The 15,829-nt window shown below is 39.4% G+C and overlaps 1 protein-coding gene across 1 annotated transcript in view; it reads left to right on the top strand.

The window, feature by feature from the left end:
• Positions 1-15,829, top strand: part of plxna2 (plexin A2) — a 410,426-nt gene that overhangs the window by 82,848 nt on the left and 311,749 nt on the right. The window contains exon 3 of the mRNA XM_049486476.1: positions 7,335-7,517. Coding sequence (XP_049342433.1) covers positions 7,335-7,517 — 183 coding nt within the window. The remainder of the gene's footprint in view (positions 1-7,334; positions 7,518-15,829) is intronic.

Below are 15,829 nucleotides of genomic sequence, written 5' to 3'. Positions count from 1 at the left end.
AAAAGGTCACCGCACACTGCATACTGTATATATTATATATTTCATATATATAGCTTGTACACTCATTATGTAGACAGTATATGCACACAAACAAATGTCAAAAATGGATCATTAGTGGCATTGTGCAAATTAATATGGTGTCAAATATACTAATTAGCACATATAGGGTCATTATATTGTAACTAGTCTTATGGTGCCAGTCGTTAATTTGTTGAGCGGATATGTAAATGCACTTTTATTAAATACTAGTATATACTTTATATATGTTTAAGTAAAGATAAGGCCAGCATTATTATACACATCTCGGCTTGGTTGTAAGGATTTCTGAATTAGAACAATTAGAAATATTGTTACTAGTGGTGTCAGTCGATTATTATTAAGAGTGTACATTTAAATGAAAAAAAAAAAAGAAGAATGAATGCAATAAATGTAAAATGCAATTTTATTAATACTAGCATATACTTGGATTGAGAGGAAAAACAAAAAAAAAAGAAAAAAGGGCGCAGGAATAAAGGATAAATGACAAATTAGATAGAGAAAACTACATATATTTTTTCTGTATTATAAACATCTCAGCTTGGTTTTTAAGGATTTCTTGAATTAAAACTTTTAAATTAGCTGAGTACAAAAGAGTGTTTTCACACCTGTAGTTGTGAAAGTTTCTTTGGTGCTAATTATTTATTAGAGTTTGTTTATTTGGAGAGTTTCTCCCTCTGCTTGGTTTGGTTTCACACAGGCATAAACCTAAACGCACTAAAATGCACATGTGCTTGCAGCAGAGATAGCATTGGTTGACATGACTGACACAACTATGTATATGTTTATGTTTGAGTAAAATAAACATTGATGTTTTATTTTATAAACTACGGACAACATTTCTCCCAAATTCCAAATAAAAATATTGTCATTTAGAGCATTTATTTGCAGAAAATGAGAAATGGCTGAAATAACTAAAAAGATGCAGATCTTTCAGACCTCATCTCCTCCACCAGTCTTACACACTGCTTTTGGATAACTTTATGCTGCTTTACTCCTGGTATAAAAATTCAAGCAGTTCAGTTTGGTGGTTTGATGGCTTGTGATCATCCATCTTCCTCTTGATTATATTCCAGAGGTTTTTAATTTGGTAAAATCAAAGAAACTCATCAATTTTAAGTGGTCTCTTATATTTATATGTGGGTTTTTCGGGTTTATACATCATTTAGCTGTTACGTTTAAGGACCTCTGAGACAGAATACCCACAGAATACTCAGATTATTCACTGAATAGACTCAACAGCTGCACATATACTTGCACATATACTCATACCATACTTTCCATGGCTAGTTATGTACGCTTTGGTCTCGGTCACAGAGTGAGATCTCACAGACCTTAAACACACAAATTCACATCTGGAGTATAGTCTGAAGTCATTCGCTGCTCAAGAAGAACGTAATTTAAATACAGGAAGCCACCTAGTTTTTTTTTTTTTTTGGTGTCCTGCTCCGGCTCTACAGTGTTTATGGAAGGTGTTAACAGTCAGAACCACGATGTTCACAGCTTTAGCTCACCGCTGAGACTTACTGTAGCTATTTTGGGAAAGGAAAATAAAGAAGGGATGGCGGTGGCTGGTGTGTTTTACACCCTGCGTGACATTATAGCTTCCCCCGGCCTCGTATAACCAGTCGTGGGGTAATAAAGTTATCTAGAGCCAGCCTCTGAGAAGCAGTGCTAAATGCTAATGGCCGCTAAAGCTGCTAAAGCTGCTAAGGCTGCTAAAGCTGCCGGGCTGCGGGGTGATGAGCGCTGTGCTTACATCAGCTCTCTCGTCCCTCTTACTCTCTCTGGCACTTTGAGGCCAGTGCCAGTCACAGGCTGCCTGAGCTGACCTGAATGGAGCTGACCGTTCCGCCGGGCTGGGAAGCCTCGGTCTTGCTGCTGAAACCGATGGCAGGCCACATGAAAAATGGCTTGAGAGCTCCACCATTACACTGTCGAGGCTTAGAGACCTCCATCACCTGCCTTTTGCCTTCTGCCAGTTGTGAAAGCGTCTGTTTATGCTATAGAATGAAAGACAAGCATCTACAGGCAATATAAAATCCTTTATTCACCGTCGCTGTGTAGTCTTTCCCCTCAAAACTACCCTGTACAATGTGTGTTCTTGACATTTATACAATAAGCTTGTCTGGCCGAAGTGTTCAAGGCTATATGAGCAAGCTACCATTTTACTCTGCTGCTGAGAGTAACTTTATTTTGACTAAAAGCTTCAAAATTGATAGTTAAATAATAGATAATTTAATTAATTAATTGAAACCCTGTTTTAATGTGATTTTTTTTTTCAAACTAGGATAATAGAGTTTGTTCATCATAAGTCAATTAATTAAACATGGAATGAATTAATTCCTCAATGTGAATTGTAACACTTAACAATACAGGCGTTGGACAATGAAACTGAAACACCTGTCATTTTAGTGTGGGATTTTAGGTTTCATGGCTAAATTGGAGTAGCCTGGTGGCCAATCTTCATTAATTGCACATTATTGCACCAGTAAGAGCTGTAAGAGTGTGAAGGTTCAATTAGCAGGGTAAGAGCACAGTTTTACTCAAAATACTACAATGCACACTATAACATTATGGGTGACATACCAGAGTTCAAAAGAGGACACATTGTTGGTGCACGTCTTGCTGGCGCATCTGTGACCAAGACAGCAAGTCTTTGTGATGCATCAAGAGCCACGGTATCCAGGGTAATGTCAGCATACCACCAAGAAGAACCAACCACATCCAACAGGATTAACTGTGGACGCTGTAAGAGGAAGCTGTCTGAAAGGGATGTTCCGGTGCTAAAAAGTATTGTATCCAAAAAACATAAAACCACGGCTGTTTGTACACCTCAACTCTCCTGTTTCCACCAGAACTGTTCGTCACCACAATACATTACTGTGGTCTAAAACCAGGTGTTTTAGTTTCGTTGTCCAACTCCTGTATGTACTTATACATGTACTATATATCGTCTCTGTCCAATGAAAAACAAGTACCTTCAAAACAGCAACTTTTCAGGAGAGAGGAGAAAAACCTTATACACTTTTAATGGGAGTCAATGTTTTAAAGTATTTCTTTTCATCCGTACATCAAGAGATTTTGAGTGTTATGTAGTAAACCAAAAATTGACAAAAATGCAGATGCTTGTTTTTCATTTCATTACAATTTAAATAACCCAATTGAAAACATCTGGAGTATTTGCAGCATTAGTGGCATAAGGCCATCCAAAAGCAGTGTGTAAGACTGGTGGAGGAGAACATGCCTAGATGCATTAAAACTGTGATTAAAAAAAACATTTTAAAATATTAGAGTTATTTCTGAACTCTTGAAACATAATCATTGTTGTTTCTAAATGGATATAAACGTGTTTTCTTTGCATTATTTGCGGTCTGAGAACAATAAATGACAATATTTTGTATAGTTAATAGAATAAAACCAAAATTTTGATTTTTCTCAAACATATACAGTACCTTTAAATAGAAAAGTCAGAGAAACTGATTTAAAAACAGTGTGTAAGACTGGTGGAGGAGAACATGATGCCAAGATGCATGAAAACTGATTGGTTAAAAACCAGGGTTATTCCACCAAATATTGAATTCTGAGGTCGTAAAACTTTATGACCTCAGCTATAGCTTTTAAATAGATAGATAGATGGATAGATAGATACTTTATTTATCCTAAAAGGAAATTTAGGAAGAAATAACAGTTTTCACTTTTTTCGTTCATAGTGTGCAATTATTATTAGTATTTTACCTCAGATATTAAATAAAAAGTTTAAGGAAATATTAAAGTAGGGTTGTGTGTTGGTGGCAGATTACGTTTTTTTGGACGAAGAGAGCGAAAATCACAGAAAAATAGCAGTTACTAAATAAAATGAAGCCCGGGCGGGCGGGTATATTCTTCTGGAAGAGCGTTCGGTAGCTTGCTAAATTGGATTCACCTGTATTTCAGGTTCACAATCTGCTTGATAACTAGCTAGCTGAATATTCTGATAGCTTGCCAAGTCAATTACGAAAGAAAGCGCTTCAGGCGATAGTTCACAGATCCAGGCCTAATCTAACTCACCTTCTGTTGGGCTGCCTCTCCTGTTCAGATGCTGCTGGAGATTTAGCGTAGCTTCTTACAGGGAGTTTATTTGGGGCTGGAAGCAAATTCTGTTTTCTTTACAGAAGTCTAGAGAAAAAAGTAAAAGCTCGTTTTATCGCTTCTGCACTGCAGAACCACTGAATACAACCTCTGCAGATACTTTTAAATTATTTCTGCTTCTTTCCTGGGTGTGGTCCTGATGAGAGCCAGTTTCATCATTGCGTTTTTGATGGTCTTTGTGGGGACTGCACTTGAGGATACATTCACAGTTCTTGAAATGATTTTGATCTTTATTTCTTAAAGTATTAAACATATATTTTTCTTTATTTAGTTGAGTAGTTCTTGACATAATCTGGATTAGAACATTACTCTATAAATAGAGCTATTCACTGTATATGCTATTCACTCTACCTCTTCACAAAGAGGCAAGAAATTCAAGTAATTCAAGTAATTAAAGCTATAAACGTAAAAGTGCATTTTATCATTACTTTTGCTTCTGCTTCTGTCCTTCGCCACCTTTCATCCTACCAAATTTTGGGCCGATAGATGGATGGATGGATGGATGGATGGATGGATGGATGGATGGATGGATAGATAGATGATCCAGACTACGAAGGAACTCATAAGGAATCATGTAGTCACTTAAAAGTGTTAAACAAACCAAAATACTGGGGAGCTGTTAACTTGTGGTTTGTCCTGTGCAACAGAGGGAACTCTTGGTCTTTCTTTCTTGGTGTGGTCCTGATGAGAGCCCGTTTCATCAGTCCTTGCGACTGCACTTGAGGACACTTTTAAAGTTCTTCATTTCCTTAAAGTAATGTTTTCTTTATTTAGTTGAGTAATTCATACCATAATCTGGATTAGAACATTACTCTATAAATATAATTATTCACTGTATTCCTGTTACTCTACCTCGTCACAACTGTATGCTCTCGCAACTGGTGCTCTCAAACACTTTATAAAGAGGCAGGAAACTCAAGTAATTAATTAACTCTTGACGAGTTCAGCACAGCTGTTAACTGAAGGCCTGAAATACCAGTTGACTCTACCTCATAAAGCTACCTCAAAAGTTACGCACAGGTAACCAAAACAAATGTTCAATAGAGTGACGCGGAATCACGGACACATGTAAAGGCAATGCATTGAGATTTGGTCATAGGTTGCCATGTCTAGTGTGTGTAGAGCTCTCAAGAGAGGGGGATTGCCAGTTGAACACAGAATCCTTTACTGGGGGGATTCTCACAATAGTACTAAGGTCTGAAGAGACTGATGTGAGATCATACAGGAGAGAAGTCACAGTACTTGCATAATGTTTTGTATTTTACTGCATATAATAGTTTGAGTGACTTAGTAGTATGAATCTACAATACAGAACATTTTAAAATAACAATTAAAAAACACTTCTTAACACAATTTAAGGTGTCTAAACTTTTTCACTGGTACTGTATGTGAGCACCTGGATGTGTTTATGTGTGGGCGAGTGTGCAGTATAGCCGGTTCTCTCTCTCTCTCTCTCTCTCTCTCTCTCTCTATTTCTCTCGGGACTGTGGTGCTGTCATAGTTCAGGGTAACGAGGCAGACTGACTGCATTGCACAGCATGAGCATGTCTGCTAAGCCGAACAGAAAAAGCGCACGCCTGGCTGGAGAAGCCTTGCTTTCTTGCTTTTCCCTCAGAAACTGCATCTCACTCCTGCTAGCTGCCAGCTCAGCCCTCAGAAGCTGCAGCTGTTGCAAGTGAAACAAAAGCATGGCGTCATTTAATATTAATTTAATGTAATATAAATATTTTTTTCACTCTGAGCTTTAAATAAAGCAGAGAACTGCAGTATATTTTTGAAATTAATGAATAGAATAGGAAGTAGGCATGGACAGTGAATATGATAGTATGACACATTTATAGAGCTGTTGATCAATACAAAAAAAAAGAAATTTATTAATCATACAATTTGTTGTAAATAATCATAGTTATCACGTTCTATGGGTGTGACGAGAGATTATAAGACTATTTTAGCAATCTATATGGTGCACTGTTCAATTGCGTATCACGCAGCCTGATTTAGGGCATGTCTTTGGTATCATGAGGGCACCAAAAAATATAAATATGCCTTGCGTACCTCGAAACATAAGGCGTGTGCTAATTATCTTAATTAATCATTTCTAACATAAGTGTAACGTAAGTGAACCAATCAGTGAGCCGGTTGCCATTCCCTTTAAGAGGCAGGTGCGCGCTGACTTTGGCGTGTTGCTATTTTAACAGCGCAGTTGATGAGATTCAGTCATAAGTTGCCAGGTCTGTTTAGAATCCTCAAGGAGGATTTCCAGTTGAATACAGAATGAGTTTATTAGTTTATTGAGTGGTCTGAAAGCTCATCTTTTTTTGTTATTTCAGCCATTTTTCCTTTTCTGCAAATAAATGCTCTAAATTACAATGTTTTTATTTGGAATTTGAGAGAAATGATCGTTTTACTTAAACATACGGTACCACTTTAAAATAAGACTACCTTTATAAAGGGTTTATAAATGGTTTACAATTAGTTTATTAATGGTTACTAATTAGGTTGTAAATGCCTTAAAAATCATTAATAATCAGTTTTAACACATACGTAGAAAGGTCAACAATGACCTGTTTTTGCAAAACAGTGAACCCACAGCCGTCTATATTGTTGCCCTTTCTACGTATGTGTTATAACTGATTATTAATGATTTGTAAGGCATTTACAACCTAATTAGTAACCATTAATAAACTCATTGTAAACCATTTATAAACCCTTTATAAAGGTAGTCTTATTTTAAAGTGGTACCAAACATACTATACCTATAAATAGCAAAATCAGATAAACTGATGCAGAAATTGAAGTGGTCTCTTCATATCTTTTCCAGAGCTGTATATTGTTAAAATCTCGTTTCGTGCATTAGTGCATTAGTGTTAATAGTGGTAACTTGCTCTTATGGCCTTGAACACTTCAGATAGACAGGCATATTTTATAAATGTTATAAATGTAAAGTACATACATTGTAGAAAGTAGCCTAGGGGAAAAGACTACACAGAGATTGTGAGTACAGGATTTAATATTGATGTTATTAATGTAATATCAGAATATTTTCTTTATGTAAACCCAACAGTCACTCAAAAACCTCATTATTAATGTTGCATTGCACACCCTTATTACATATATATGAATTAAATAGTGTCAATTGCACTATTTCTGTCTCCTTTTACTTCTAGCCCGTGCCCATCGACGACTCCTTCTGTGGTCTGGACATCAACCAGCCCCTGGGTGGCTCTCAGCTGGTGACGGGACACACGCTCTACACCGAGAGCCGAGACCGCATGACCTCAGTGACCTCCTACGTGTACAACGGCTACTGCGTGGCCTTTGTGGGGACGAAGAGCGGACGGCTGAAGAAGGTGAGTGCAGTGGTTGTTTTGTATTAAAGGCTGCCTGGAAATCTCTCTCAGTCATTTTCCACTGCTGTGGTGATGGCTGGAACAAAGGCTGACCCATTTTATTGGGTTCTTTGAAAAGTCCCTCATGGACCTGGGTTGTCACTCACTTGGGCACACACTCTTACACACATTTATCAGGAGACAATGTCTTCACAACAGGATTCTGGTGATACTGTAGCTGCTTTTAGTCTAATGCTTTGAGTCAGTGACCTGGTGTTAGCGTTAGCATTAGCATTAGTGTTTTGATGGATGCTTTGACTTTGATTGCATTTGAATTTCTCACTTTCTTGCATGTAATAATCATTGTTGTACACTACAGGCTACTTGTTAATCCATTTCTCTAAAAATATATATATATATATATATATATATATGATTTTTACGAAAATATATATTTGTATATATATGATTTTATCAAAATACCTTAGTTTCTTGGAATTATATATTTTCTCAGAATCAATGGTGATAAATAATATTATTGTCATTTTAAGACCAGTTCTTGCCATTGATATAATAATACATTTGCAACATAATAATACATGTGCATCTTTTTAAAGATTAAATAAACAATATATATATATATTTTTTGCAATATCTCAAATTTTTAAATATCTTAGGTAGATAAAGCTTAAATACAAAAGAGATCACAACAATATTCTGTAATTAATCAGGTTTAATCTCACGTTTTTTTCTTCTTAAATTTGAATCTTTAGTTAAGATTTTAAAAGTGAATATTGAATATTTAAAACATAAATAAAAAAATCAATCAATGATGAAAAAAATACAAAAAACAGTGATGGCTCAACACAAGGAGGTTGAAGACTAGCACATGCCTCCTCTGATACATGTAAAGTCAGGCTCCGCCTCTTTTTTTTTTAGCTGCTGAGTAGCATCATAGTGCTAACGCTCGCAGGAAAGCACATCGACTCGATTCTGATACAACAGCTCACAGATGCAGCCTTGTGCTGATCGACATCACCCTAGTAGGGATGAGGGAAAAAGATCGCCATCTACTGTACCCACCCAGAGAGAGCAAGGCCAAATGTGCTCTCTCAGGGTTCTGGCAGCTGATGGCAAGCTGCATGACTAGGATTCGAACCAGCAGTCTTCTAATCGTAGTGGCTACTCGGCTACTCTGTTTCTAGAGGCTTAAGTAATTTCAGAATTTCCGGTAGCATTTCTTTCCAAGGTCGAGCTCAGGTTCATTTTAAACAATCCACTTTTTTTCTCAGCTGTTTTAAAACACTTTTAAAGTGCAGATGTCAAAACTCTTCTTCCTGAATTCTTGATTTTGTTCTTTATTACTCATCTGGCTCTTCCCCAGCTCTCAGCAAAATGGCAAAGCTCACCATTACCAGAACCTGCTAACCTTCACCGGCCAATTAACTTTAATAAGCACCTTTCCAGCCAGACCTGGGCACGGGGGGCTAGACCGGGGCCGGGCCTGGCCGCTTTCCAGCCCGCCGCCAATGGCCTGACTCTGCTGGGGTCCTGAAAGTTAGCGGTCCTTAGTAATTATAACACATTTTTGACAATATACAGACTTAAGATTTCCTTTCTGATGGAAAATTACAGAGCGGCTGAAAAAAAAAAAACATTTAGCAAGCTCTATTCAGGTGCAACTGCTTTTTGATAATGATGTTTATCAGCAAGAGAGAGGCTGGTTATGATTCATGCACAGCGCTGCACTCAAATCACTGCGCTTTTAGCTGCTTTTCAGGTTTGTTGTTCGGAGATGCATTGTGGGTAGGAGATGCTTGGAGGTGTTTTGTCAACTGTAGTGTGCAGGAGTTCAGAACTGACAATGGGCTTTCAAGGCAAGTTTTATTGTAATACAAGAGTGAAGAATGGCTGTTGGAGACTGGTTTACTGGTTTACTGGCTTTGGACCATTTTTAGAGTTGAATTAAGTGCTGGCATTGAGTGATCGCCAGCATAGGCATCTGTCTATGGGTTACTGGAACACTCAGGGTTCCTAATTCTAGTGCTATTGGGTGGAGTTTCCTAGCGCTAACCATGGCTAGCTCTGTGGTTTGACTTTGAAAAAAAAAGTTTTTTTAAGAATTCCAGTTTTATTTACTTAGGCAATGGTAATGCAGCAATTGTTTACAGTGTACCATATTAATGATTTAAATATTATCATCTATTTCATTGACCCTACATCAGAACCCTGTGGGACTCTTTGAGATTAATAGCTGAATGCCATTGGTGATGCCATGTACAGGGGTTGGACAATGAAACTAAAACTCCTGTCATTTTAGTGTGGGAGGTTTCATGGTTTCATTGCACATTGCACCAGTAAGAGCTGTAAGAGTGTGAAGGTTCAATTAGCAGGGTAAGAGCACAGTTTTGCTCTAAATATTGCAATGGACACAACATTATGGACGACATTACAGAGTTCAAAAGAGGACAAATTGTTGGTGCACGTCCTGCTGGAGCATCTGTGACCTAGACAGCAAGTCTTAGTGATGTATCAAGAGCCACGGTATCCAGGGTAATGTCAGCATACCACCTGACAAGAAGCACGAACCACATCCAACAGGATTAACTGTGGACGCTGTAAGAGGAAGCTCTCTGAAAGGGATATTCGGGTGCTAATCCTGTTTCCGCCAGAACTGTCTGCCCCTGTAGATTTCCTTTCTTTCAAGACTCAGGCTATCATTGACACGAAGACGGCTAATAAAGAGCTAACAATGGAGTAACCACAGTTTGTTAGCAGCAGGCTAAGATTAAACGCTACTGAATGGGAGTAACTAGGGATGCTCTGTGAGTGTGGTGGCAGAGAGCGCTGGAAGATACCTGCGTTATCGGATGCTCGTGGCTGTGGCATGTTGGCAACATGACAAAGCACACCGGGGCTTATTTTCAGCTCCCGTGATTAATTAATCTCTAATTGAATCGGCAGCGCAATCAGGAAGTGGCATCGCCGCTTTTCAGTCAGTGTAATCCCCTTGTTTGAGCAAGTTAATAATTTCAGCCCCCTTCCTCCTAGTGAAATTGAATTAGGCAGCGAGCGCCGTGCTCCCCACAGTGGTGCTGTGGCACGGTTGGTTTATGATCACGTACACATACACACACACACACACACACAGCGAGCATGCCGTATCTCTGCATCGTTATTGCGCGTATACCCCGATCCTGTCACCACCACCACATAAACCAGGGGGGAACCATGACAAAGAGCTGAACAGGGAAATTTGGATTATTGGGATACGGGGAGCCATTGTGTTCCACCGGGCTGCCTCAGTCTATATATGAAATATGTGATTACACCTGGCTGGTGAATGATGGGAAAAAAGGAGATGGAAAGAAGATGAGATGTGATAAGATGAGATGTTGTCCTGCATTGTCAGTTTTTTTTTTTTTGTGTATTATTTTTCTGGAGAAATGGTCCCAGGGAGCCACATAATAAGGGCTACAGCTGAACAGTGTTACATAATAATACAGTATATTGCAATACAAGAAGACAAAAAAATAATACAATATTGGCTTTTCTTTGGCATATTTCTGTATTATTGATGTATATATAACATAAATCAGATAAAGAAATCTGACAAAGACAGTTGAGTTTTAGCTCAGTAATCAGATTTCTCAGTGCGTATACAATACAGTATAGTGTTTTTTTTTGTTTTTTAACATTTTAAAATGTTCTGCATTGTAGATTCACTCTAACAGGTTTTATATTTTATTAATTCTAATATGTTTCAGATTTTATATATGTTTTTAGATAGATGACAGCTTTGCTGGATTTTCTCAGTCATTTTTATGAGGTAGAGTCACCTGGAATTCAGGCTTTCAGTTAACAGCTGTGCTAAACACGACAAGAGTTAATTACTTGACTTTTTTTGCCTCGTAATGTGTTTGAGAGCATCAGTTGTAAAGTTGTGAAGAGGTAGAGGTAGTCGCAAAGACCATTGAAAACACTATGATGAAACTGGCTCTCATCAGGATAGCCCCAGGAAAAGAAGAGCAAAGGTTACCTCTAAAAGACCCCTATCTAGTAGTATGGTTTGTTTAACACTTTTATTTTTTTATTTTACTACATTTCCATATGTGTTCCTTTATATTCTGGATGACTTCAGTGTTAATCTCTAATGTATAAAACAAAGCAAAAAATAAATCCCAGTCATGCAGCTTGCCATCAGCTGCCGGAGCCCTGAGAGAGTACAATTGGAGCAGCCTGGTGGCCATTCTTCATTAATTGCACATTGCACCAGTAAGAGCAGTAAGAGTGTGAAGGTTCAATTAGCAGGGTAAGAGCACTCAAAAACCACATCCAACAGGATTAACTGTGGACGCTGTAAGAGGAAGCTGTCTGAAAGGGATGTTCGGGTGCTAACCCGGATTGTATCCAATAAAAAACATAAAAGCCTTGTCATAAGTATCGCAAGAAGGCTATAGGTTTACAGGATTTGCCGCACTGAAGGTGGTGACATAACACCACATAGCATGGTATAGGGGGTTGAGCTTCTGGTGGCTTCTCCTTTTGAAGGATGAGTGCATGTTGCAGGTGGCTGACAGAGAAGGGAAGAGACTGGTGAAATGTGAATTTAGCTCATCTGAAGAAACTGGGCTCTGCCTGTAATTGGATTGGCTCCTTTCCCAAAGAGAACCTCCCCCCCCCCATCCCTTCCCTTCCCTTCACTTCCCAAACCCAAAAATACGTACTTTCTCTCATCTCTTTCTATCTTATTCTCTTTCCTTTTCCTTCACTCTTCCTCTCTCTCTCTCTTTCTCTCTTTCTTTTTTTCTCAGCTACACACCCATACACACACACACATCACTTCCCTATTCAGTCCACACACACTCTCTCTTTCACTCTCACTCTCACTATCATACTGTCTCTGCTCTCTATCAGCGGAGCCTCCCCGCTGTTCCGGCTGCTATTCCACAGGACCCACTGTAGTAGAGAGCGCAGTCAGGCGGAGGTAGTGTCCTGCCAATAGCTGCGGGTTTTCTGTGCTGAAATTGAGCAGGACGGGGTGGAAAAAACTTCCAGAAGAGATTAATTAAAGTGATCATGGTGTGCGTTCACTCTGCACTCTGCTGACCAGCAGAACTATATACATATGTATCAAACAGACTGTTTAAAACACTGACCTGCCCCTGTTAAACTTCGATTTATAAGATTAGATATTAATTCTAAGGGAGTGGACAGTAAGTCGACATTGTGTTTAAGAACACCAGCAGCACTGCCGTGTCACACCACCTCATTCACCACCATACAAGACCCGCCACCCAATGAGCATTGAAGAAAAGGGTGAAAAGAAGAAGGATAATTATAAAGTATGAAGAGAAAAAGATATACAGAACTACAATCTGTGATTATTTTAGAACTACAAAGTGTCCTGTATGGTCAGATGAGTTAATCAAATGGACAGTGATTGTACAGTGTAGAGAGGTGGTCTTAATGCTTTGCTTGATCAGTATTAGGATATATGCAGTGGCTTTTTCATTGCATTGTGGAATATACAATATAGATATACAGTAGAGATATACAATATACAGTTCTTAAAAATGAAACATAAATATTTATTTGATTTTACCAGTGGCATAGACTTGTCCAAAAGCAGTGTGTAAGACTGGTGGAGGAGAACATGATGCCAAGATGCATGAAAACTGTGATTAAAAACCAGGGTTATCCCACCAAATATTGATTTCTGAACTTTTAAAACTTTTTTTGAATATAAGCTATTGCATTAAAAAAATATATACAATATCACATATAACACAGTGGAATAAAATGACATGACTCTCAAGATGGCATGACTCTTTTCAATCCATAACTGATTGGTGGAAATTTCACACTTTTCCAGCAGGACTTGGCACACTGCCCACACTGCCGAAAGTACCAATTGGGCTTATTACGATGTTCAAATACATCAATTACATCACATTTTAAACTAAATTACTGAAACAAAGTCACTTTTCACTAATATTCTAATTTATTTGAGATGCACCCACTAGTATACACAGTGGAGATGCAGTGTTCCATATGCGCCCATACTGACAGGGAGAGAGGCGTTGGCCTTTCTTTGCTGCCAGGGTTCTCCTGAGTGATTGATTGCTGAGCAGAGCACATGTTCATCTCAGCAGAAAACGTGGCGGCGGAGGAGGTCGGTCAGGCTGCGGCGATCAGAATCAATGGCTTACTGATCTGTCTGCTGTCAGAGGTTTGGGTGGTGTGTTTGGTGAGAATAATGGAGGCAACGTATTTAGCCACATCGGTATCAGCTGACACTGAGGATAGTTTACGGGGCTTGATTCCTCCTCCGGTTAGCACCCGAACATCTTCCAACAGCTTCCTCTTACAGCATCCACAGTTAATCCTGTTGGATGTGGTTGGTCCTTCTTGGTGGTATGCTGACATTACCCTGGATACCGTGGCTCTTGATACATCACAAAGACTTGCTGTCTTGGTCACAGATGCGTCAGAAAGAGGTGCAACAACAATTTGTCCTCTTTTGAACTCTGGTATGTCACCCATAATGTTATAGTGTGCATTGCAATATTTTGAGCAGAACTGTGCTCTTACCCTGCTAATTGAACCTTCACACTCTTACAGCTCTTACTTGTGCAATGTGCAATTAATGAAGATTTTACAACCCTCACTCTTTTCCACTAGAAGCTTCCATGACTACACACAGTTGATCTTCTTCTTCTCATCTGGTCCCATGCATCTGACCCTTTCGCAATACTCTGCGAGTGTAATCAGGTGTTGTGCGACGATCGTAGCCTTTAATTGGTTCCTTTCATGTCGCTCCAGTGCATAATCATAAGCATTTCGCATGTTCACTCAGTTCACCGGCTGGGCATGAAAGGGCCAGCTCAGGTGCGTCCCTCCTGGCGGGCACCTGAAGACTTAATTGGACAAATGTCCCATTGAACTGGTTAAGTGAACATCTGGGCTCTGGTCCCAGTCCTCTGCCCACAAAGCTGATCCGGTTTGACCTGGTACACAAGGCTGGGAATTGAACCGGGGGACACAGCAGAGAGTTGCGACTGACCGCGGCACATGAAAGGACACCCGGTTTAGAGGGTAACACTGGCAGCTGCTACCAATGCTTACCATGGCTTTCACCTGGGTTCTTGTTGTTTCTGGCTTCTGGTTTTTGCTTTGGTCCCAGAGAAACCGTCATTGTTTCTATGGTGTGAATTTAACCCTTAACTTAGTTTTGCTCCTAAACAGCAAATTGTGTTAATATCAACTCATTTTAACCCTTAGAACCCTACGGACGGATTTTATGTCCAAAATCGCACCTCGTGTTCTCAGCTTAGTTACTCAGGAATCCCTTCACACATAAACATAATCCATATATGGTTAGAAAGGGTGGAACTTACTCTTTCTAAAAATAGTGATCACATCCCAGTGGAGTAAAGCTAAATCTACGAGAAACCCATTGAGATAAACCTAAACTAAAAAAGTGAGATCTCCTTCCCCAACCAATATTATTTACCTTTAGTGCTTCAAACATATTTATATGATGTTTCAAACCCAATAATATCAGTAAATTACCCAAAAAGTGTGTCCACAGAAAAAGTGTGAAACAAACACACCAAAACAGTCTAGAGTTCTAAGGGTTAACTCCGGGTTTTAGAACTCTGGGCCATAGTTCTTCAGATACCTCCTACCTGACCTTGCTCAGACTGTGCTTGCTCTAAAAGTTTCCTGACCAGCTGTTCTGAATGAGCGCCGCCCGGAGGTGTGATGCCAGGTTTTGTTTAAGGAAGCGAAAACCCGCCTGTCTGAGTTAGCCCGACTTCATGAATGAAAGAGGGCGCATGTTTTACTACGCTTCTCAGTGCCAGGAGCGGCTGCCTAAACCAGCGTGGAGGAGGCGGGTGTCCCTAGCAACAGCTGAGGCTCATGGCAACTGCTGAATAGAGCTCCGTCCGGCGCTGAGGGGCATTCTTCACTCTAGTCGGTCGTGGCAGGATGATCCACATGACCTGTCCTAGACTGAAAGAAGGCAAATTTGGAAATTTGGAATAGGTTTGGTGTTTTTTGAGCTTCTTGGTTCTTTGGGGTTGTTTGCAGTCCTTTCTTAGTGCTTTTCCACCAATGTGAAACCTAATTTTGAACTGGTTCGCTGTGTTTCCACCAACAAAAGTAGGTTCTGGAACCAAGAATGTTCGTTCACGAAGGGAACCAAATAATACTAGCTTCCTTAGGGCAAACCGTGACAACATCTGTGGGCATGTCTAAGAATACACAGTATTTACTTTGGATTTGGTGTTCTCCGGAGATTCAGGATAAACTTGAAGGGAGAACTA

This window comes from Astyanax mexicanus, chromosome 13 (assembly GCF_023375975.1).
Source record: "Astyanax mexicanus isolate ESR-SI-001 chromosome 13, AstMex3_surface, whole genome shotgun sequence".
Lineage (NCBI taxonomy): Eukaryota > Metazoa > Chordata > Actinopteri > Characiformes > Acestrorhamphidae > Astyanax > Astyanax mexicanus.
This window is presented reverse-complemented; position numbering and strand designations above follow the sequence as displayed.